Here is a 22,578-nt window from a genome sequence, read left to right as displayed (position 1 = left end):
TCATCGGGTCCCGCCACTCTGGCAATTGCTGACCTTTCACTTCCTGACACAGCAGTTGTATTTAACACAGCTTGGTGCCCCTGGCGAGCTCACACACACGCACAAAGATATACACAGACACACAGCGGTGGCTTTGTGTCGGTTTAAAAACTCTGAACATGAACACGTGGAAAGGGAACTCTCGAACTCAGGGCGAACACATGCTATGTACACATGTGCGTGGACCTTTGCACAGATTACCTGAGTTTTCCATACTACAAAAACCAGCATGGGTGAAGGTATACAATTACAGTATAGTAGGGGTTAGAACAAAAACGTAAATAGCATTGTTATCTAACTGGAGAATTTAACACACAGCACATACAAACAGTTTTTTTCACCAATAAGAGGAGAGACACAGAAAAACTGCAAAAAACTCCAATGAGACATCAACTTTTTCTTTAATTTCAAAATATTTTCCCAACAGGTTGAAACTAGAGGGTCCAAAGCCAATAAAGCCGTCTAGAACAGAAGCACCACTCATTATTGCTATGTCACTCTGCTGCGGGACAAGGCGTTCCGGGGTGGGGGGGCAAAGTGAACAAAGTCAAACACAGAGACCCACAGACACATTCACGCCGGCACACACATACAAAAGGAGCTATGTGAAACACAGTGGTGGTGATTCTTAAGAAAAATAAAAGCTGCAGATGTTCTCCACGGTGACTATGGACCTTGTTTCTAAAGCTCTGCCAACAAACTAATCCCCTAATCCTCACCTTTACATATCAGGGGGCATCTTCCGAATTTATCCCAAATTAAATGATAATCTATTGTAGAGTAGAAAAACTACAAATACAGACAGAGCTCGTTTAAAGATCATAACAGTCGCGTTTACGGCCCACCTTCAGGCACAATGGAGAACATACCCAGACGTCGGACAAAGCCATTTCATTCGGTCTGCAAGTTTCTGAGAGGAAAACTGTTTAGCGATATACGGAACGGAGGGAGGAGAATCGAGCAAAAACATACTGTAGTTGGAGGAGCTGAAAAAGGAGTGTGAACATGTGGGGGACGGGGGGCTGCTGGTTGTCCGTCTCTACTATCACAAGTCTAAAAAAAATGTCTGCATGGTACAAAAATCGTCAGTAAAAAAAGATGCTTTGCTGCCATGGAGTCAGAGGGGACGGGTCGGTGGACGCGTCCATGTCTTTACGCCTTCTCCTCATTAGCCTCCTCTGCCGCTTCAGTTTCCTGGAGGAAGGGAAAGGAAGGTTAAGGTAGGAAGTGTTTCACCTTGTTCTCTCCACAGGAAGACACCACTGAGAACAGCCTCAAAAAGCCAACCCACAACGTGGCTTGGTTTGGTCTGCCAAGATCCCCAGTGGGTTCATTCTGCATGTAACTAAATCAGCTGGAAGATGAAAGGTGATCTCTCTCTCAATAACCTTGCCACCTACTTGGCTGCACTTGGTTTTAGTTTGATGGGTCTGTTGCTGGAAGCTTCTTCACAGATTTGTCTGAATAACGTTACACCAGCCTCCTCTTCAGAGTTGACAAGTGATTAAATAACTCGGTTACGAAGCCAGCTTCTTGGAATAAGACAGATGTTTTCGAAACAGCAAAACACAGCAACTGACCTCTTCAAGTTAAAATCTGACCTCAACTCTTCTGTGAAATGATTCAGGGAAAGAAATAGGTCAGGGGAGTTTCTGGAGCACAATTGAAGAAATAGACTGGCATTTTGGGAGGTGTTTTTAGTCACATGTGAAGGTCTCGTGTTTGTATGAGAGAAAGCTGGAGCCAGCAGCCTGTTAGCTTAGCATAACGACTGGAGATAGGGTGGAACAGCTATATATCTTTCTCTGTCAAATCAACTCTATCCATAAGTTTAACTTAATACATAAAGTTAAACATAAACTTATTCATAAAATTATACAAAAATATATATGTATAAGTTTAACTTCATTTACTCAAATCACTATCAAGTTATTTGATTTCTTCACACTAACTCAACATGATAGAAAACACTTCATTAAATGTGACCATTCACATTGAACTTGGTGTTACATGGACATTTAATATGCAATTGAAATACATAAAGTCAACGTTTTAGGCTTATAAATCTTTTTTTTGTGTATTATTCAAACAATTCCTGTGTACACCTGCATATGCATACTTTACTCCGGCACATGCACGCCCAGTGTACGTGAGTGGTCAAATGATGTGGGTTTTTAGTGTTAGTGTTAGAACGGTCTTATTTTAGTTCAGCCGACATGGTCTAAGAAAGTTGTGTAAATTGGTATGGAATGGACAACAAAAGGTCTGTTATGGTAACACAATGAGGCCTGTGGATTATTAACAATGTCTGCAACCTCGCTTCTGGGAAGTGTCCTTTTTCAATGGCTTGAGCAGTTGAGGTCCTTTCATCCCCAGTGTTTGGTGTTAGTGTCTGATATAGATATTTCAAAACCTGAGCAAAACAAATCCAAAGCTGACAGAATGCACACCAATAAAAATATGTCTGTGATTAGACTGAACTGACTCCTAAATGTGAGACTGAGACCAGCTTCAAGTTGCCAGATGAAATGATCCTCAGTGAATATTTTTCAGGCTAAAATCATATGTTCACAAGATTGGCTTGTTTGACAGATACACACTTGCACACCACATAAGTGCAGTCTCTCATTGCTCTGAAAGTCTACTCACTGAATCCCATAAATCCTCTGGTATCAGCGGGATTCAACAGCATTGCAACGAGGCAAGCAAAATCCTGCTTGTGTGCGTGTGTGTGTGTGTGCACAATCTCACTAGAGTGAACATGTTCTGCCTGGCCACTGGTGGAGCCGGCTGTCTATGAACACAGTGAGCCAATCACCTTCCACGTCACAACTCTGTGTTCGTGTGTGAAAAGTTGTCCTTGGCCCACTTCACTGCACACAGCACGGAAAACGCCAGACATCTTCTCCTTCACTCTCTCTCTCTGTCCATACACACAGCACTGCAAAGCACACTGGGTAAACGTTTGCTCGATTGTTGTGCAACGTCAGTATGAGTTATACTGTATGTTAGTGTCCAAAACACACACACACACACCAAAGATGGATTAGAGGCACTCGACCATACCCTTAACTCTGACTGTCTCACTCTGCCCTCTCACTGACATCAAGGAGGGAGCCGTGCTTCTGATGGACGAGACGCTGACAGACGGACGAGACACATAGATCTGTGTGTGCGTGTGTGTGTGTGTCAGCGTTCAAAGGTGTGAATGCAAAGAGATTATTAGTGATATGGAACAGATGTGGATATGCAGTGGGTGATGGAGACATATAGGTGTGGTGCATACACGTGTGTTCATGTTTATACACAAATGGACAAAAGAAGGGAGTAAAGATCGTTATTTTCTTCGTCTCTGATTGATTAAGCCATTAAGTCTTTAGGATCATTTTTTATTACCTCCGCCAAGAAGTTTGTCTCTTTGTAAGCGAAATTACGCAAAAACTACTAACCAATTTACTATTTTGGAGCGAATTTGATCCAGAATAGGTTTTTTTTCACTTTCTTGTGAGACATTTTTGTGAATTTATCGAGAAATTATGCAGCAATCTTGATGAAAAAAATCTGGCCCATTTAGAGGACTGACATCTATCAGTTTGTGCAACTAGGTGCCTTGGCGGAGGTATGTGCTCTTCTGACTGCCAATCTAATTTTCCATGTACCTCATTGGTCTTGGTCTCTCCATTATGGGCGGGGCTGTCGTCCTTCTTTCCCTTGGTGGTTTTCTTTGCCTTGACCACCTTCTCCTCTACCACCTTCTGCATGTAAAAAAGAGGAAGAACAAACACTTCATATACACTCGATGATGACACACATTGTCAGAAACTGTGTCTTATGTTTGATCCCCTCATTTGGATTTGGATTCTAACTGTATAATTTGTTAAAAGACTTTTCAAAGCAAAACTAATTCCATCCCAAATTCTAATGAGTATAAGAAAGTATTTGTTCTGTTCCTTGTTGCAGAATGACAGTGCTGCCTCTCATTACAGAACTGGGAAGACCAAATGTTGATTATGCTTCAGCAGGGAGTCAAAGTCATTAAAATAAATCTAATCATATAAATAAGAGTCGGAATTAGAAAGTTGGTGCTGCAAATTATAGTTTTATAACGCTGGCTGTAAAGTAGGTTTGCACCTGATTGTGTTTGTGTGCAAGCAGACATTAAGACCTTAAGAAGGGTGCTCAGTTATGGTGTGTGTGTGTGTGAGTGCTTTACCTTGACGATGGCCTTCTTGGGCTTGGGCTCAGGCTTGGGTGGGACAACTTTCTACAAAATTACACAAGCCAGTTAGGACTGACCAAACTCACATTATGAAAAGTAATTTAGTATTAAAGTATTTAATTAATCTTTTGTTCCCTCTCCTCTCTACACTCACAGTGCCATTATACAATAATATCTGCTTATTAATTCATTACACGTGGCAGATAGAGGATGGGGATATCTGCACTGGATCCCACTGTAAATGTTAATAATGATGAATACAGTACTTTAAAGCACTGAGATCCGACAGTATTATTGGTCTAAGTAGTTTAAAATATCTGCCACTGCTAAAAGCGCACTGACCTCAGACCACCGTGCAATGACTATATCAGACGGGAGTTTAACTTGTCACCATTCGGTGTGAGGCCAGTTTGCTGCAGAGCTTTTTACAGGCTGCTGAGTGCGGACCACGTTACCCCGGAGCCACGAGCTAACACTGACGCTACTGTAACAAAAATTAAATCATGTGATCCGTTCTCAGAATATCTCTGTATTTTTTCCTCTAGAAATTCCTGACCCTCTGCACATGAAACTAAATAATTAAAAAAACTGTACAAGTAGGAAATCATCTATGCTGAATCAGAATTTGGAAAACAAATGAAAGACTATACTGTGCCATAAAGAGCCGATAGGAGCTTATAAACAAAACTGTCAGTGCTTGTTTACTGCTAGAAGAAAGTCACATTATTAAGTGAGTTGACCACTGAAGGAAATATCAAATCAAATCAGGGAACATGCAAAGATATATTGATTACATATTTAAATAGTAGAGGATACACATTGACATTTTGGGACAATAAACAATCTTATTCTTCTTTTCTTCTTGCCCATCTCATGTATATCTGTTACAATGAGACTAAAATATGGGGACACATTAGTAACTTCCTGGGTTCTCCGCAGGTCACTTAAACAAGACCAATCAGTGACTTGTTGATTTTACACTTGCGTTTGTCAATATAGAACAAAGCAGATATATAATGTGTTTATAGGTATTCTTTAGGAGTGTTGGGATGTGTATTTTTTTTTATACTTTGGCACGGAACAATTTCCCCTGTATCCAGGCAGATAAGCTAAGCTAATTAGCTGCTAGCTAGTAGTGAAGAGAATAAGAGCATTTCCCAAAATGTCAAACTCTTTAAGTACACATGCATATGTACTGAACAAACGCATGCAATAATATTCAGAACGGATGAGGTCAACACACAAAGTACTACATGGATAAAAACACAAGGTCAGTACAATGGAGCTGCATCATTACATAAAACTGACTTTGTGACATATTTATAATCTCACCAAGGTTGCCAGTTTTGATTACTTATGAGTATTTTAAGTATAGCGAAGAACTGATTTATACTGCTTTTTATTGTTTTTAGGATTTTACCTTATAAACCATGCAGCCCCACCTACTGTAGCTACAAGGTGTTAAACATAAAGATTGGACAAGGACAACATTGAAAAGACATACATACCAAGTCAGAAACAAGTCGTAATGTGTAAATTGCGCTGATCAAATCCATAAACTGATTAAGGACTTGTCTCTGAGCTTTGGTAATATGACAAGTTATTATCCCACAGGGATGAGGAAGGAGAGGACAGAGACAGGGGTGAAGACAGGACGGGGAGAACGAAACTCACCAGTCTAGCCGACCTTCTGCTGGGCTGCAGGAGCAAGGGATGATCAAGGAGAGAGAGAGACAGAGAGTGGCAGAGAGAGATATCAGTTGTACCTTTACGACCTGATCTGATCTTCTTGGTGACGGCTACAAGCCTGATCATTAACCTGTCATGTGTCTATTGTCTAACACACACAAACACACTCACACAAACACACACACACACACACACACACACACACACACACACACACACACACACACACACACTCTGAGTCTAAAGGGGGGGGAAAAACCATAGCACACAAACACACGTCGGAACACACACACAGCAAACAAACCACCAAAACATTTACCTCTTGTTTTGTGACTTTGGAGGCATCCTTGCCCTCGAGACCATCATTCTGCAGTAAATAAAACAACAAATAGAGAGACTGTTACCGGGGTGTGCAGGGCCACACAAACAAAAGCCCACCAACCATAACACGCACACACTTGGAGCATGATATTTCCCCTCTACAGTTCAAAATGGGTGATTATGAAAATTGGATTTGCTTCACTAGGGTATATTCTGTTAAGTGGCGCATGTGTAACTTATTATTTCTGTGAAGTTATGTAATTAACTAGGAGGAATAATAAAATAAATCATTCGGCAGTGTGGCTTTGGAAAAAGGTCAAAAGTTTAGAAACAGATGAAAAAATAATAAGAGTATTTTAATTCCCACTATATAGTGATGATATAATATTTGTGTGACTTGAGCTTAAACAATCAATTTCCAACATCAAATTAATCTGCAACTGTTTAATAATCAATAAACCATCCAATCTATGTATTTAGCAAAAATTCCCTGAATCTTTTATTAAGACGTGGTGGTTTTCTGAGTCTTTTATGATAATAAACAGAATATCCATCAGCCTGTGTTGGGGGAAACTGTTCTGTGACAGTCTATAGACCAATGGATAAATCACCAAATCCACAAAGCATTTCTTTAAAAGTAAAAATAATTATTGATTGCAGCTCTCTCCATGACACTTGTTTTGTGTATTGCTAAACTTAGCGAACAAAGTTGTGTGCCTATGGTAAAATCATAAAAACAAACAAACAAAAAAAACGGAATAAAATTAATATTAATAGCAAACAATAACGCTTATTCTTATATTGTCAAGCAGCCTGTAAGAGTATTTCATTAATCCAATTGTATGAAATATTTAGTTCTCAGAATCTTAGGTGTTAAAGCTCATTATTCACTACATTCACAAATATATAATCACATTTTTTCCTCCATGTTTGTAATCGTTTATGTACCAGTTGTAATTTCATATTACCTGATGGTGTTGAAGTATATGAAGGTGTGTGATTACCATTTTAATGGAGACATCTTGCTTAAATGGGGGGGGGGGTCATGTAAGCAAGATGAATATAAACATGGATTGATTCGGACGCAGTGGTTGGATATTAATAAACAGTGAGAGGTGTCAGGTTTCATTTGGATCATGAACATACTTTCAGGCTGCAGGCAGGTAAGGACGGTGCGCACACGCGCGCGCGCGCATGCAGGCGGGCGGGCGCGCACGCACACACACACACACACACACACACACACAATGTTGTTTCAGCCTGCAGGTTGGCAATCGCATGATTTGCATGTGGGCGACCTCCGCCCCTAGAGGCCCCCCATTCTCTGTCCTCAGAGGCGAATGTGCGCAGACAAAGGCGGTTTTTTAGATGGCAGAAAAGCCCGTTTCCGTGTATGCACTGGCACAATGCGCCGGAGCCCGTCGTGCGCCGCTGTTTAGACAGTGTCACGGCCCCTGTTAACACGGCGGCAATTGTCCCTGATCCCCTCTTTCTTTTAGTCCTTTCTCTCCATCGGGATGTGGCTCTGCTCAATTGGCGCCTGCACCACTCATCAGTACTGGATAATTTAAACGAGACAGGGAGGTGGAGATCGTTTTTTTTATTTTTTTATTTTTTTGGTCTTCTTGTTAGTTTACAGATTATTCGGAATCTGTAAGTCTCATATGTGCCTGGGTGGATGGCGCACATCAGAAATAGCATTGCGCACGTCTCCTACGGGGTTTACGCATCCATCCGTCCGGCGGGTCGCTCTGACTTTCACCAGTGCGCACGGTGGATAGGGAAGTGACAGATAAAACGACAACAAGAACGGCCATTGACACGAGCGCGGGGACGAGTATAATGTAAAAAGGGTGAAATGTTGCTGATAAAACATCTCACATACGCGCAACGACGCGTAAAACACACCCGAATCGCCGCGCACCGAGAGACGCTTCCTCAAACTTTGGCGTCACCTCACCTGCCTCGACGTCGCCATAAAATCGCGCACAGCAAATTTCCCCCTCAAATGCAAGAGCAGAAAAAACTACAGTGAAGTAGAAAATGGCACAAACCACACTCACCTTTCTCTTCGGCATTTTTACGCGTGAATTATTCTCCACAAGGCGCGGGGGGAAATAATTTTAAGGTGATGCCGGAAGGTCCAAGAGATGTGAATTTGAACTACCTCGAAATACAGGATCAATATCTAAGCACCTTCGATAATATGTTGATTATATGCACTCCCCCAAAACTCTATACCTCCCACAGCCATTGGGTAGAGGAGTCAAAATCCTTTCCTGCGCTGACTCCCCATTGGCTCTCCCCGCGACTATGTAAATGAAAGCTTTGCGGCCATTGGTTGGAATTTAACAGAGGCTCCTCGTGATTGGCTCCGCGCTCTTTGTGCGCAGATCTCACTAGACTGCGATGGCTGAGAGGGAAAGCGGAGACAGGCCAATGAAAGCCGGGGCCGACTCTCGGTGAATCTGGGTAATGTAGGAAGAAAGAGACAGTGACGGACAGAAAGAGAGAAAGAAGGAATGTTGTTAAATAAAACACAAAGAACCAGAAAAGCAGGCACAATGGCACAATGTCAGCCAGAGAGCAGCTCCAGAAAACTATTGTGTCTGCAAAGTTTCTCTGTCACAAAGAACTACAGTAATGACACACTACTGATTTACACAGAATACACATAGGCCTGCAGCAATGGCACCAGTCCTAGCATTAACATGATACTAAATAAAACAATACAATCGATACACTTCACTATGTTTATATTTATTCTTTTTTATTTTATTTATTATATATGCATACTTGAGTCCAACATGTAAATGTGCCAGATTTAGCCATACAGGCCAGTTTTCATCATGCAGTCCCCGACAGGTTGATGGTTAATAACAGACAGTACATGCACATAGCACATGAAATGCACAAAACAAAAAAAATCATAATCAGCACAATGGCCAAACCACTTCTCCACATGATATGTTTGAATGTCCTTTAACCGGTGTGTTAGAGCTGGAGAGGGAGTTTATATAGGTGTGGTGTTCCAGGTATATGTTGCTTGATAAGAAAAGGCGAAAATGCACTTTTTCTATTTGGTATTTCACTGTCTCTTCTATAAAGAGATTTGGTAAATGAGTAAATAATACATTCAGTGATTGGAGAGGTGGGGGGCAAGTCCTGTTAATTGTTATACACAAGTAGAATATCTGCAAGTTTGATGATGTTTTCCCCAATTTAAACCACTTATTTAGTTAAAATTTTACATGGATGATACATGGATAATAATCAGATTTTATTATAAAAATGATATTATTACTATTACTTTGGCTGCTGTGTGCAGACATGGCATTTGGGGCAACGTGGTTGGAAAGCAATAGTTTGCCCTATGGAGGTTGGCTGCAGGGGTTTCATTGCAACATCCACCATCAGGTTGCTCAAAGATCTGGGGGATCCACGGACAAGCCCTGCGCCAGACCATAAAAGAAACATCACTCAGGGCAGAAGGCTGCAGCTAATGGCTCTGGATCAGGAGGAAAGATTCCAACTGGGCCCCAAGATGCTAGGGACATGCACCCAGGTCTGATCAACCTGTGGTGGGCCTGTCTTAGAAGAGGATGTCTTGTGATGACGCTAAGGTACACAACTGAAGATATATCACTAACATCCGATAGAATCAACTGGTGGTAGGCATTAACGAGTGCGGTAAAACATAGAAAGGATATTCTCCATCTTGTCTTATGTTCTAAAATGTGTTCAGTTTAAAAAGGCCTAGAGGTAATGATGTCTGATCTACTGAGCGACCATCTTACTACTGCCATACAAGCCAGTAGCCAGTCAGATTTACCTTTAGCCTCAGCGTACCCTCAAGATCGGCCTGTATCGTTAATTATTAATTTAATTAATTACAAAGCCAAAACACTTGATGACGCTAAGGTGCACAACTGAAGTTATGTCCCTAACATCCGCTGGTGGCGACTAACATCTACTGGTATTTGGTAACTTAAATTGTGCGTAAGACCTTCAAACGTACAAGGGATATTCACCATGTTGTTCTATATTCTAAAACTATTGCACACACACAATTAGACCAGTACCTGATCCTTTTTGGGTGGTTTCTTTTATGTGAGGGTAAAACAGTGTCAGACAGGTGTATGAGCCACTTACCATAAGGCTGATATTACAATTTATACCAGTGCTTTTAAGATCTGCACATGTCACTTTGTGGATTTCAATGGAATTTTTTTATCGAAGATAACATGAGGCCCAGAGAGATGCTGATGTTGCACTAAAGCTTGAGTGTGCAGCCTGCTGTGTGAAGAATACATGGATGTAACACCTGTAGGAAAGACTGTATCTTATTATGATATAATAAACTGTGCTTAATGTTTAATGGAAACAGGTCACATCCCGTGAAATGATCAATCTGCTAACTATTGGCAAAGATACTGATCCAGCAGTGTTTAAAGTATCCATGGATTTTTAAAAACTAGGATAAGTATGTTCTCATAGGAGGTTTGGTCTTGAGTGCCTCTTAACACAGCCCAAGTGTCCCTGTGGCTAAAGAGGAAGCATGTTCCACTCTGGTAAACCTGTCTCATTGGCCAAAGCGTCCTGCTGGTCAGCCAAATGGGCCCTGCGATTGGGTCCAGAGTTGCAGAATTTACTCAATTTCTCTTCTCTTCAGCCCAAACCCCATACACAACGGTTCATTTTCTTTCTTTTTTTTTTTTTTTAAATCGAGCCACTGTCCAAATATGATAATAAAATATCACTAACACTCATTTGTTGTAGTTAAAATCAGGATTGTTTCAAATTATTCATTATATTGTCTTGCTGGAATATTGATTGACACAGGCTGCCATGTCAATGCACACATTTGTACCAGTTGTAGAGGGCAGAATCTTTCTATAGCGCTTGAATATTCAATTCTCTATTTTCATGAATGGTGTTTGACTTTAAAAAACGTGTGAACCATCCTCAGACAGGGATAGTATACTATCAAAGGTGAATGCTGCCACAACCTACTCATATTTTATTTTTTATTGTTTTGGAGGGATAATCATACTCAGTCCCTGCCAGAGAGGCTCATTTCTAAGTCAGTGATAAAAGGGCCCCAGTGCTTCCAGCAGAATGGTGATATCTGCCACAAAGAACATCCAGACTGTTTCCTACACAACAATGGCTTTCACCACATTCCACAGTGTTGAACACCGTTTTAAAAACACAATGACCATAAAACACGTTCTACAAAGAAATCAAGCACCAGAAAACCACCACAACATTCTTGAGCAACACCACAATGGATAGAGCGAAAGACAGAGAGAGATCAGACCTCTCACAAATCTCACAAAGAGACAGAGCTTTCCTGTTCAAACAAACAAACAAACACACAAAAAAAAACCTCATGCCCACATGGATGTGAATACACAACTGTTTCAGGAGTCAACCCAGAACACACAGGAGCAGGTAGCATGATGGCTGCTCCGCTGTTCCCATAGATTCACACCGTCAGCTAAATGGAGGGTGAAAACACAAAGACAAGTACAACACATAGATGCAGAAAAAAGCACAAAAGGAATCCACCATGAAAAGAAAGAATCGGCTCCAAAATATTTTTGAAACAAATAAATATTCTTTAAAAAACATTGTTGTTGTAGCTGTTTTTTTGGTCAATTATTGTTATCTCTTAGTTTGAATTTTTCATAGGTTTATATTAAGATATAAATAAATGACAAAATGCAGAACAAAATCATTGTTAATATAATAATAATAATAATACGCACTGTGGTAAATATGCAACATATAAAGAGGTACTTTATTACACACTAAACCAAACGGACATTTGAGATAAATGTTGACCTCCACAACTAACCTTAGCCATAACCTTATATATTAAGTTTATTTCTCTGGGACAGTGCATATTAATAACACTGTAAATATGCCAGAATTAGCCAAGAGGTTAATTTTAATCTGCGGTCCCTGAACAAGTGTAAAATCAAATAAGAACAAACAACATATTTCATGTTTGAAACAGTTATCATGAGATAGCAGTTAAAAAACAAACAGGTCCACTAGGGTTAGGGTTAGGTCTTTTTTTTCCAGCTCTTCTAGAGCTTTCAATCATACCACATGATCTTCATCAGCAGTCGGACATGCCCAGATTTAATGCAATAGATATTCATATTCTCCTTTTTTGTGGTCACTTGAAGGACCTCTTGCGTAGGATCATAACCACTAATCAAGGTCATGAAAATAATAATAATAATAAAGACACTGTAACAGCAAATAAACAGTGTCACATGAAGAGAGTGGAGCTGATTTGTTCAGTAAAGAGATCTGAGTGTCTCTCTCTGTGTGTGTGTGTGTGTGTGTGTGTGTGTGTGTTTGGGAGGGGGGGGGGGATCAGAAATAGGCTCAGTGTGAACACGCAGATACATAACTGAGATGTTTCTTTATAACACAGCATGAGAAGAGCCAGAGTGAGGTGTACACAGCACACGAGCGACACCTTGTGGACAGTTTTAGTCATTGCTGTTGCAGGGCGGATATTGCATTATCATATGCCAACAAAAAAAAAGGATACTGACAGAATTAGAACAACAAGGTCTTTGAACTGTGATATTTTTAGCATCATTTGTTCTGCTTTCACATCTGCAAACATCTGTAATACCCCGGAATTAACTATTATTATTATTACTATTATTGAATTGATCTGACACTAAAAGCAATTGGATTTTAACTATACATATTTTGTATTCATTTATAATGGCCTCCTGGATCCTCCTCTTCCTCCTCCCCTGCCCCCCCCCCCCCCCCCCCCCCCCCCCCCCCCCCCCCCCCCCCCCCCCCCCCCCCCCCCCCTTCCTCACCCTACATTACGTCATAAGGACCCGCGCACTTGTCGATCGCGGTGTATTTCTGGTGATGCAGCTCTCCAGCCGCCGGAGCATGCCCTTGCTGGACGGCCCGTTGTCTTCCGCCTGTGTTCAGGTCGTTTTTACCCCCAGTAAATAAGACGTTTGTATTAAGAGAAGGCTTTGTGGACACGCAGCAGGTCAGCAGGGGCCGAGGCTGTTTATCTGTGCGCGCAGGGAGGAGCGAGGCGAGCCGCTGCAGGATCAGATAACGAGGTGAGCTTGTTGACACCATTTGCATTTGGGCATTTGTTTATTCCTCCCCTGCCTAAGAGTCATCCGCTCCACACAGGTGACATGCACTTGCTGCTGCTGCTGCGTGTGTGTGTGTGTGTGTGTGTGTGTGTCATTGTTTCAGAGCTGCGTGTTGTCGCTGTTAGCGCTGCAGCACAAAAGCCTGTTCCCACATTCATGTGTCAGACTATGATCAGACAACTGGTCATGTGTAATTATACGTGCACTGCATCCTGTACCCCCACCGCCAGTGTCTGGCCTGTGACATCTTTGTTTGTTGGTGACGTTACAGTCTTTATGTGGAGCTGGATATATTAAACTACTGTCAGTGCTAAGAAAGGTTATCGTGATGCGATGGAGCCTTTTCTGAACCAACTTCCCATTTGCTTAGTCATCATATCAACCCAGGAAGGATTGTGTTAATTATTAATCTGTCGACTAGTTTTTCTAATCGATTGATAATGTTTACAAATAGTGCAAAATGGTTCAAGAATATAATGGTATACAAGTGAATGTGCGGTATATCTGAGAAACTGGAATCCGGAAATGTACACCATTTCTGCTTTGTACATGACTTATGTTTATCACAATAGTTGTCAATTAACCTTCTTTATATTAATCTATGTATTATCCTATTACTACTCAACGAAAATGAACCTCTCTCACTTGTGTGGAATGTGTTGTAAGCAAACAATCCTTAAATATTTTTTATGATTTATGGGGAAACTAATCGGAAGAGTCATTTCACATGAAAATGATCATTAGCTTCAGATCTATTAAAGACACTTTATTGTCTTCTATGAAATATCACTGTGGTGTTATGATTTCCTACGGCTGGAGCTAATGGGCTTTAACCAAACCACTAACACAATCCGAGAACTAAAGTGTGTGTGGGCAGGGTTGATGACGACTTTTATTATCCAGACTCAGGTTCCAGATGTAATACAACACAACATTAAATAAAATACATAGAAAAGTCCAAAAGAAATGAAAAACATATTTAGACATAATGACAACTAGAACAATGGCTCCACAGTAGGGATTGGTACTGTGTTGTGCTAAACCTAATATTTTATAAAACCAAGATGATTTCATTTTCTGTAGTAATTGAGCTGGAAAATAAATGACTTATACTTCCCATGGACAATAATGGACTTATTTTACTTTGCACAATCCATTCTCTAGTGATGATTTACAACGTATTGCACAATCCCTTCCCTGGAGCTTAAAATATTTATATATTTAATTTAAATTTTTTTATAGTTATAACACACCACTGCAAGTGTTTGAGTCCACAAAACACTTTAGGAGTCTCAGGGGTAAAAAGCAATGCAGCCAAATCTAGTACAATTGAAGTAAATGGTGACCAATTCTTCAAATGTAAAACAGAAACTAACATAAAATGCCTCCATACTGCTCCTGTGGTGTCATCCAAGTGTCCGTAAGCCCCGGCGTTCAAATTGGACTGGAACCAAGTTCATTTACACCGTGTTTTAAGCTTAAATGTCTTAAACACTTTACCCAACCCTCTATCGGCATAGTGGCGAGTAGATAGAGTGAATTTAAACTTTTGGGTGAACTATCCCTTTAAGTAATAATCTCATAGCATCATTATAAGCGGGTAAATCACGAAATGTGAGGTTGATTGCTTTGTCACAACCAGTATTTCTGTGTACTTTCAGGTTGTGTCTCCACACACTGCACTATGCCAGGCCGCTTTCTGCGAGGAGGCTGCTGTCCTCTGCTCCGCCTGTGGGCCCTGCTGCTGCTGCTGCTGCCTCTGGCCTCCCTCCACAGCCTGAACCAGCGCGGGAGCAGGGGCCTCGGTGCGAGCAACCGGCCCAAGCTGCTGCTCGTGTCCTTTGATGGCTTTCGCTGGGACTACGTCGACCGGGTCCCGACGCCCAACTTCCACAGCATCATGGACCAGGGCGTGATGGTGGAGAAGGTGGAGAACACCTACATCACCAAGACCTTCCCCAACCACTACAGCCTGGTGACGGGTCTGTATACGGAGACGCACGGCATCGTGGCCAACGAGATGTACGACCCCGTCCTCAACCGCTCCTTCTCCATGGAGACGGACAGTATTTATGATTCAAGGTGGTGGGAGGAGGCGGTGCCCCTCTGGGTAACCATCCAGAAAGCCGGAGGGCGGAGCGGGGCTGCGATGTGGCCTGGGTCTGACGTGAAGATCCACGGCATGTTCCCCTCCCAGTTCCTCCACTACAACGCCTCAGTCTCCTTTGAAGCCAGAGTGGAGCGGATCATAGGGTGGTTCTCTGCGCCTAAAGAGGACGCGGTGGATTTTGGAGTCCTGTACTGGGAGGAGCCAGACGAGAGCGGGCACCAACTGGGGCCTCAGAGCCCCCTCATGGACGCAATCATCGCCGGAATCGACGAGAAACTCGGCTTCCTCATCAATGAGCTGAAGAAGGCCGGGCTGTTTGAGAAAGTGAATCTCATAGTGACCAGTGATCACGGGATGACGCAGCTTTTCACTGATAACATCATTGAACTGGATGAGTACGTGACCAGAGACCTGTACACCTGGGTGGATAAGAGTCCGGTGGTGGGGATACTGCCCAACGAAGGTATCACTTTCAAACAATCAATAGTGACACTTAAGGAAATGGACTCCAGTCTTACAACATTATCAATATCAATTGTTGGATAAAAATCCTGAAACACACTAAAAACTGTAAAATATAAACTGTTAGTTGTAATTTTTACTTTGATTCGTTTCTTTTTTGTTTTGTATATACAAATAAAAGTAAGTTAGACTAAAGAGGGAAAAATAGAACTAAGTAGTAACTGATAAAATAAGTTTAATTCCTTCAAAATGTTTAGGTTTTATGTGAAGTTTACCACAATGCAGTTCAGCAATGCATGACATCACCCCATTCAAAGTGAAAGAGTTAGGAGGAATACGTTTTCAATGCAGGGTCAAATATGCTGAAAAATTTTGTTTTAACCAAATTTAATCTGTCATTTAGTTACACTGTGCTGATATCTTACAACCTATGTATGTGCATTTACTTTTAATCCAGGATCCAGGATTCTTTAGCTAAACATAGATATTAGGTGAATTTCTTATTTAGTGTCCACTCATTCAGAAATTCCATTTTTGTATATTTGCTTCTCTTCCAGGGAAACTGGACGAGGTGTATGACAAGCTGGTGGACGCCAACCCAAACATGGCGGTCTACAAGAAAGAAGATATTCCCGAGCGCTTCCATTACCAGCACAACAGGAGGATCATGCCCATCATCCTGGAGGCCAAAGAGGGCTGGACCATCCTGCAGAACCGGACCGGGTCCTTCATGTGTACGTTCACAAGCCCGATAACTCTGTGCTGACACAATATTCTGCTTTACACATCAAACAGGTTTTTCAGCTCCTATTAATAGCTCCACAGTATTTTTTTCTTCACTCACTGAAACTCATGTTTTATTAGCTGTAATTAACAAAGGAAGCCACTTTTGTGTCTTGGAAGCAGCAGGGATGTGTGAGTGGGTGTGGATGTTCTCTCTTGTGCCATTATGCTTTTCCTCTTAATCCAATTCAAATCAAGCAAGTATTTCTCCTCTTTAGATTGGAGAGCGCGTATCGCGGGCACAGCAGCAGCTAATTTCACCACTTCCTTCTTCCTCTTTAGCAGAAGGGCTGTTAATCAGTAAAATGACCCTGTGGCAGGAAGAAGAACCTGCTGACTCTGTTCTGTGACGACTGTGTGCGAGACTGTGCAGCTACATTTGTGTAATGTGATGCTCTGCTGCTGCATGTCAGGAGATGTTTGTACCGTCCTGTTGTTTCAGCAGCTGGCTGAATTAACAGTGATAATGCAGACAGACATTCTTATTGTTGTTTCATCACGTTACACCACACAAATACAATCTGCAGCATCATTCTCCCAGTCTGTTTAAACTATGTGACGCCTTCTTCTTCTTCTGTTCGGTTTATTGGCGGGTGCATTAGCGCCATCTACTGTGATGCCTCTACTCAGTGTTTATTAAGTACACACGTCACGATTGTGAATGTGGCAAGTTCCTTTTAACCAAATGCTTGTGATGTTTCCTTATGTTTTATTGAAAAGCCACTTTTCCACAAAAAAACAACACTAATCAATATCTGGCTTTTATCTTCTATGAATGGATTCAATCATCAGTCACATCAGGGTCAAATGACTCTGCAGTAGACATTGGATTTGATCTGTTCTGGCTCTAAATGGCAGTGATAAAAATAAGTCACCTGAGTGAACTCGCCTATTTGGCAAAAAAAACGAAGTGACAGCTTCTCAGTTTAACAGTGCATTTGTGACGTTGAACATGATGCATCGAAGGAAAATAGGGAGAGGCAAACTTCTCTTCTGGCAATGGGAAAGGAGTATATCACCTTTTTTTGTGGGTTTAATACCTTTGGTGTAAAAGAGGTTTAAGTGTCATTATTTGGTTCTGAAACTGCTTTCAGAAAGAATTCCAGACATTCTCCCAAAACTTTTCAAAGGGGCTATATGTGAGAGCACAAATGTCTGAGTTGCCTAACCTTTCCTGCCAGCACCCTCTGAAAATGTCAGTGAGAATGAATCAGAAAAATCTCCTGAAAATTCACAGCAAGCAAGCTGATGATGTTCTGACCTTCTTCTTCTTCGCTGCCTATGTTTTTTGTTTTTTTTTACGTTTATGTTACCTCCAAAGATCAGACGCCCATATACTCATACATTTGCCTTCTTTTGCGTGTGTATATAGATATATAGAAAAATTTGTAAGAATCATAAAAGCCATTACTATATAATGTTACTACAGGTCAAAAAATACACAGAGTACCTTTAAGGAAAGTCTGAGATACTGTATCTGATTGGATGGTTGCTGCCATCATTGAATAACTGTATTGATTTTACTCACAGTGAATCCTGTCAGGGAGCTAATGGCACTGATAAATGTTGGCAGCAGCAGTTAGCCACTCTTAGCCTCCATCAGCTCTTTGTGCTTGTGTGTTTTGATCCAATCTTCAGTTCTGCTCGTGTGACTGATAAAGCAGGAACCTGTCGGCCGGGCCGAGCAGCGATCGTCGTGAATCACCACATCTGATCCCATAAATCTTTAAACTGAAAAGTGCTGTGTGTGACTCATGGGATGTAGAAACTGGAGACGTATAGATTAAGAATGAAGGAATAATGAAAATCAGAGCATTACATTTCCTTATGCAAACTTTTTCTTGTTTGTTTTCCCTCTCTCCAGTGGGAAACCATGGCTACGACAACACCCTCCGCAGCATGCAGCCTGTGTTCGTGGCTCGCGGTCCAGCCTTTCGCCAGAATTACCTGAAACCCTCCATGCGCTCCGTCGATCTCTACCCTCTCATGTGCCACATCCTCTCTGTGCGCCCTCTGCCGAACAACGGCTCCCTCTCGAACGTTCGGGACCTGCTGTACCCTGAGGAGGCTCCCCCCACGCCCAGCGCCCCTCCCAGGGTCGACGAGTACTCCTACGCCCCCGTGGTGGGCACTTTCATCAGCGTGGTGATGGTGCTGGGCTTTCTCATGTTCTACATCAGACAACTGACGCTCAAGCAGCTGCCCTCGCTGAAGCACAGACGCAGGGAGATGTCGCAGCCCTTGCTGCAAGAGGACTTGCACCTGTAGCCGACGAGACAGAAAGGATAGCAGACGTAAAAAGAAGAGGAGGTATCGCTCCCCAAGGTAGTCTGCTCTGCCCAGAAGCATCCCCTGAACACCTACTCTACACGAGTAATTTGCCATTGTGCTGCTCCTTTATTAGATGGAGAGCAAGAGAACTGAATGTGACCTCGCAATCATGTCGAGAGCTTTGCCCAAAGTGTGAGGGGGATGTGAAGGGTTTGCTTCTGGTGTAGGATCTAAATAATAAACCTTTACATGGGCTTTATAGTGGCTTTGCTTTGATTGTGAATTTTACCTAATATCATCTCATTGTTTTCATTGTCGCGTACAAAGTAAAAAAATCAATTAAAAGCTGAGATTTTAACCTGTGATTCTGGCAAGTAGGAAGCTTTGGTGGCCAAAACTTTGACTTGGATAGGATTACGGTGTCGGTATGCTTGAAATGAATTAGCAGCCGTTAGGAACAGCTGCACTCAAAAGGCAGGGTGAAAAGCTCGCCATCATAGAAAGGGATGGAAGCAATAATATAACTGCGCACACTTTTAGACAATCTTTCCTTGATGGCTTTCATAGTGCGGCACTCTTGTGTGCTGCAGGAAATGCGTGAAGACATGAAGGGATGTTTTCCGGAGTTTTTCTTTCAAAAGAAGAAAGGAAGCTATAGATTTTTTAAGTCAGACAAAACAGGAGATTTTGTGGAACAGTCAGACAAGGAGTGGTGTGTGTGGGTAGAATATTCAAAAGGCGGGACATGACGCGTAAATTCCACTGTAGAAATCACTGTTTTTGTTTACAGCACATCGACACCGGTGGACCCTTCTCGCCAAAAGCTCTGGAATCTTGTCGTCTTTCCATGTTGACATCTCTGTCGTCGTGTTCTAGGTGTATGACACATCTTTTTGATCCTGAGATATTGTATTCTTCCAGTTACGCGTCGCTTGTTTGAAACCACTTTCTCGTGGGGATTTTTCCAACAATGTTCCTTCTGTATTCTCACATGGGCTCACTCCATGGCTCAGACATTTTACGAGGGGGCTGGCAGGAACAAGTCCCAGAAAATGTCCTGAGCGACTGACTGACATTTCTCACATACAGCCCCTCTGGAAAATCTCAAGAAAATGTCCGGACTTCAGTGCGTGTCTGAGTCAGTTTAAGTGAAGTATTTTATCTTTTGAAGCATACTGACACCTTAACTTCAGGTAGTAACAGTGAAATGGCCGGCAGTCGATATGGTTTACTGAAAGTATTTTCGTATATTCTACTGGGGCATTCACACCAAACGAGAAGAGAACTTTCGCGTTGTACTACTCACGCAAGTTTGGCTGCGGGACTATTTGTGTTTACGCGAGGTAACACAACCCACGAATATTCGCCCGTTCTCCTCGGGAAAAGACAGGAGGACTACTGGCCGCCCTTCTTGAGGCTGACCAGTGGCTGGTTTGGTCATCTGCTCGCTCAGGATGGTGCAAGGACCATAGTCTGGTGGGTTTGACTGGCTTTCTTTTGTGCCATTCACATCGTGAATTTGAGTCCGTTCACATCTTTGCGTTGACTTATGTAGTCAAATTGGGGGTGAAATTTGCTTCCTGTTTGTGTGAACACAGGAAGGGAGAATTCGAGGCCTTGTCAGAGTTTTTTCCACCAATTCCTCCGCTTGTGCTGAATTAGAAGCTACCTTGTGATTATAAATGCTGTGATTTAGCTGAAGTATTAAAAACTCAACTCGTCTCAGGCTGGGCTCAGTGTTACTTCTGAATGTTAGCTGGACGCACGTGTTCCAGTGAAGGCTCGACCAATGTGCCAGGCTACTGCTCACACGCGTAGGTCATTCCACGAGCCGACCATGTCACGACCTTGCTCTTTTAGTAGTCAGCTACCATTTGCCTTTTAACTTAAGTGGAGAACATCTTTCTTTAGGTGTGCAATCATTTGTGTGTAAGTTGGTCTTATTTGTATGTGTGTAGCGTTTTTGTTGGGAAGATATTTTTCTGTATAGACAAGTGTGTACTCCGCTCATCCTCACGTGTCGACTGTCATAACCACGGCCATTTGTTGGTGAAATGTGAAGTGCAATTGCTATTGGTCAGTATTTTGTCGTTGGGATAATAAGGGTTTCGGTGTTGCTGGGTTGAGAAGACTTCTTTTGGCCCCTGATTTGCACTACAGTACAGAACTGAAACACAGCGAAGGGGCAGCGGTCGGATGCTTTTTTTTTTAGCTCATGTAAACTTTGCACTCCTTGTTCGTAGTTGCTATTTGAAACAATAGAAAACATTAGGAGCCTCTTGCCAAAAAGCTTTGATCAGTGTAAGCATTGAAAGTTGAGTAGAATCCAAATCTGTCAGTAAATTACTTTTTTTTCAGCCTATTTTAAGAATTGGTTAAATTTTCTTCTCATGCTTTTAGATGCATTGACTAATAACTGTGCCCAAAAGATGACAGACATCACTGTGAGAAATTACTTTTTACTAAATTTAAATAAATTGAAAGCATTTATATGGAAAATATAAATTTTCTGATGAGGTTTTATGAAAGCAGTGTTGTCTGATGATTTTTCCCCTACAGAGAAAGGAAATATATCCATACTATATTTAAAAGATTAATTTGAAATGGTTAGATTCAATATTAGATCAAGTTAATATATGTTTTATTATTACCTTGGATTTGAAATATGGATATTTAATATGATTTACAAATTAACTATCTTTGCCATGTTAATGCAATTAAACGGTCTATGAGAAACTGAATGGATTGCATTTCTCTTTATTTCATGCATGTGTATGTGTTTGTGTATGAGGCCGGTGGATCTCCGCTGCATAAGATTAACATTAAAGCTTACCTCCCTATGACCACATTTAAATTGGATGCACAACAAATTGCACACAATCAAAGATATCAGTCCCCTAAATATGTCAGATTTTTTTTCATCAAAATCTCCCTGGGAAATCTGTAAAAATGTCAAACAATGCCCTGTTTCAAAAAGATGGCAACAGTGAAAACAAAATCTTGGATTTTGGATTGGCACCAAAATGATGATTTTGCATCATAAACACATTGAGTATATGAATACGCAGAATCTGTGGGCGAGGGACAAGATTCGGGGGGAGGAAGCCTTCTGGTTTCCCTCTCTAGTTTGAGCAGGATTTGGCTGTACGCAGGTAAACAGTCCGTGGGGAGATCAATATGAGATTAGCCAAAAATATTTGGAAGGCGAATGAAAGGCAGTTATTTTCTGTTCCCCAAAATATTGGTTGTTGCCCCCAAAGGCCAATTTGTCCAGATGATAGCCGATGGGCTCCGAGATAGTTTTCTGCATAATCCTGCTGACAAACAAAATAAGAAACAGATCATAATCCCCATGTGTGCACATTAGAGGGCGCCACTTCATAGCTGAGCAAAGGGCCTCTAAATAAACAGGTGTTCATGTGATCTCAGCAAAAAAGAATAAATACACAACTCCCCTTAGTTGCTCCTAATCATTTTTGCACAGTCCCTTCAAAAATATTGATTATTTGGATTTAAGGTAACATTTT

General features: G+C 41.7%; 2 protein-coding genes across 5 annotated transcripts; one reads left to right on the top strand and one right to left on the bottom strand.

Annotated features, from left to right (window-relative positions):
• Positions 1–421: 421 nt before the first annotated feature.
• hmgn3 (high mobility group nucleosomal binding domain 3) lies at positions 422–8,525 on the bottom strand. 3 transcript variants are annotated; one of them, XM_034579585.1, is made up of 7 exons: positions 8,332–8,515; positions 6,267–6,314; positions 5,933–5,956; positions 4,253–4,303; positions 3,699–3,794; positions 3,106–3,205; positions 422–1,233 (listed from the first exon to the last, which is right to left on the bottom strand). In XM_034579585.1, exons 1-7 carry the CDS (start codon positions 8,344–8,346, stop codon positions 1,226–1,228), a joined length of 342 nt encoding a protein of 113 aa, XP_034435476.1. In that variant the 5' UTR covers positions 8,347–8,515; the 3' UTR covers positions 422–1,225. The 3 variants fall into 3 exon arrangements, with proteins under 3 accessions (XP_034435476.1, XP_034435478.1, XP_034435477.1); XM_034579587.1 differs by lacking the exon at positions 3,106–3,205 and having other exon boundaries at positions 8,332–8,502; XM_034579586.1 differs by lacking the exon at positions 5,933–5,956 and having other exon boundaries at positions 1,090–1,233; positions 8,332–8,525.
• A 4,598-nt stretch (positions 8,526–13,123) lies between these two features.
• Positions 13,124–20,279, top strand: enpp5 (ectonucleotide pyrophosphatase/phosphodiesterase 5). 2 transcript variants are annotated; one of them, XM_034579570.1, is made up of 4 exons: positions 13,124–13,386; positions 15,087–15,998; positions 16,555–16,731; positions 18,645–20,279. In XM_034579570.1, exons 2-4 carry the CDS (start codon positions 15,110–15,112, stop codon positions 19,046–19,048), a joined length of 1,470 nt encoding a protein of 489 aa, XP_034435461.1. In that variant the 5' UTR covers positions 13,124–13,386; positions 15,087–15,109; the 3' UTR covers positions 19,049–20,279. The 2 variants fall into 2 exon arrangements, with proteins under 2 accessions (XP_034435461.1, XP_034435462.1); XM_034579571.1 differs by having other exon boundaries at positions 13,287–13,462.
• Positions 20,280–22,578: the final 2,299 nt, after the last annotated feature.

The sequence above is a fragment of the Hippoglossus hippoglossus genome, chromosome 24 (assembly GCF_009819705.1).
Source record: "Hippoglossus hippoglossus isolate fHipHip1 chromosome 24, fHipHip1.pri, whole genome shotgun sequence".
Classification (NCBI taxonomy): domain Eukaryota; kingdom Metazoa; phylum Chordata; class Actinopteri; order Pleuronectiformes; family Pleuronectidae; genus Hippoglossus; species Hippoglossus hippoglossus.
Note: the sequence above shows the minus strand (reverse complement) of the source record. Positions and strands in the feature narration are given on the sequence as shown.

What these genes read in the sequence shown, in the direction of transcription:
- hmgn3 (XM_034579585.1), bottom strand. An exon ending in CCAAAGTCACAAAACAAGAG is followed by an intron (nt 5,957 to 6,266) that starts GTAAATGTTTTG and finishes TTGCTCCTGCAG; the next exon opens with CCCAGCAGAAGGTCGGCTAG. An exon ending in GAGAGACCAAGACCAATGAG is followed by an intron (nt 3,206 to 3,698) that starts GTACATGGAAAA and finishes ACGCACACACAG; the next exon opens with ATCTATGTGTCTCGTCCGTC.
- enpp5 (XM_034579570.1), top strand. Translation starts at nt 15,110, where the DNA reads ATGCCAGGCCGCTTTCTGCGAGGAGGCTGCTGTCCTCTGCTCCGCCTG. An exon ending in GGGGATACTGCCCAACGAAG is followed by an intron (nt 15,999 to 16,554) that starts GTATCACTTTCA and finishes CTTCTCTTCCAG; the next exon opens with GGAAACTGGACGAGGTGTAT. An exon ending in CCGGACCGGGTCCTTCATGT is followed by an intron (nt 16,732 to 18,644) that starts GTACGTTCACAA and finishes CCCTCTCTCCAG; the next exon opens with TGGGAAACCATGGCTACGAC.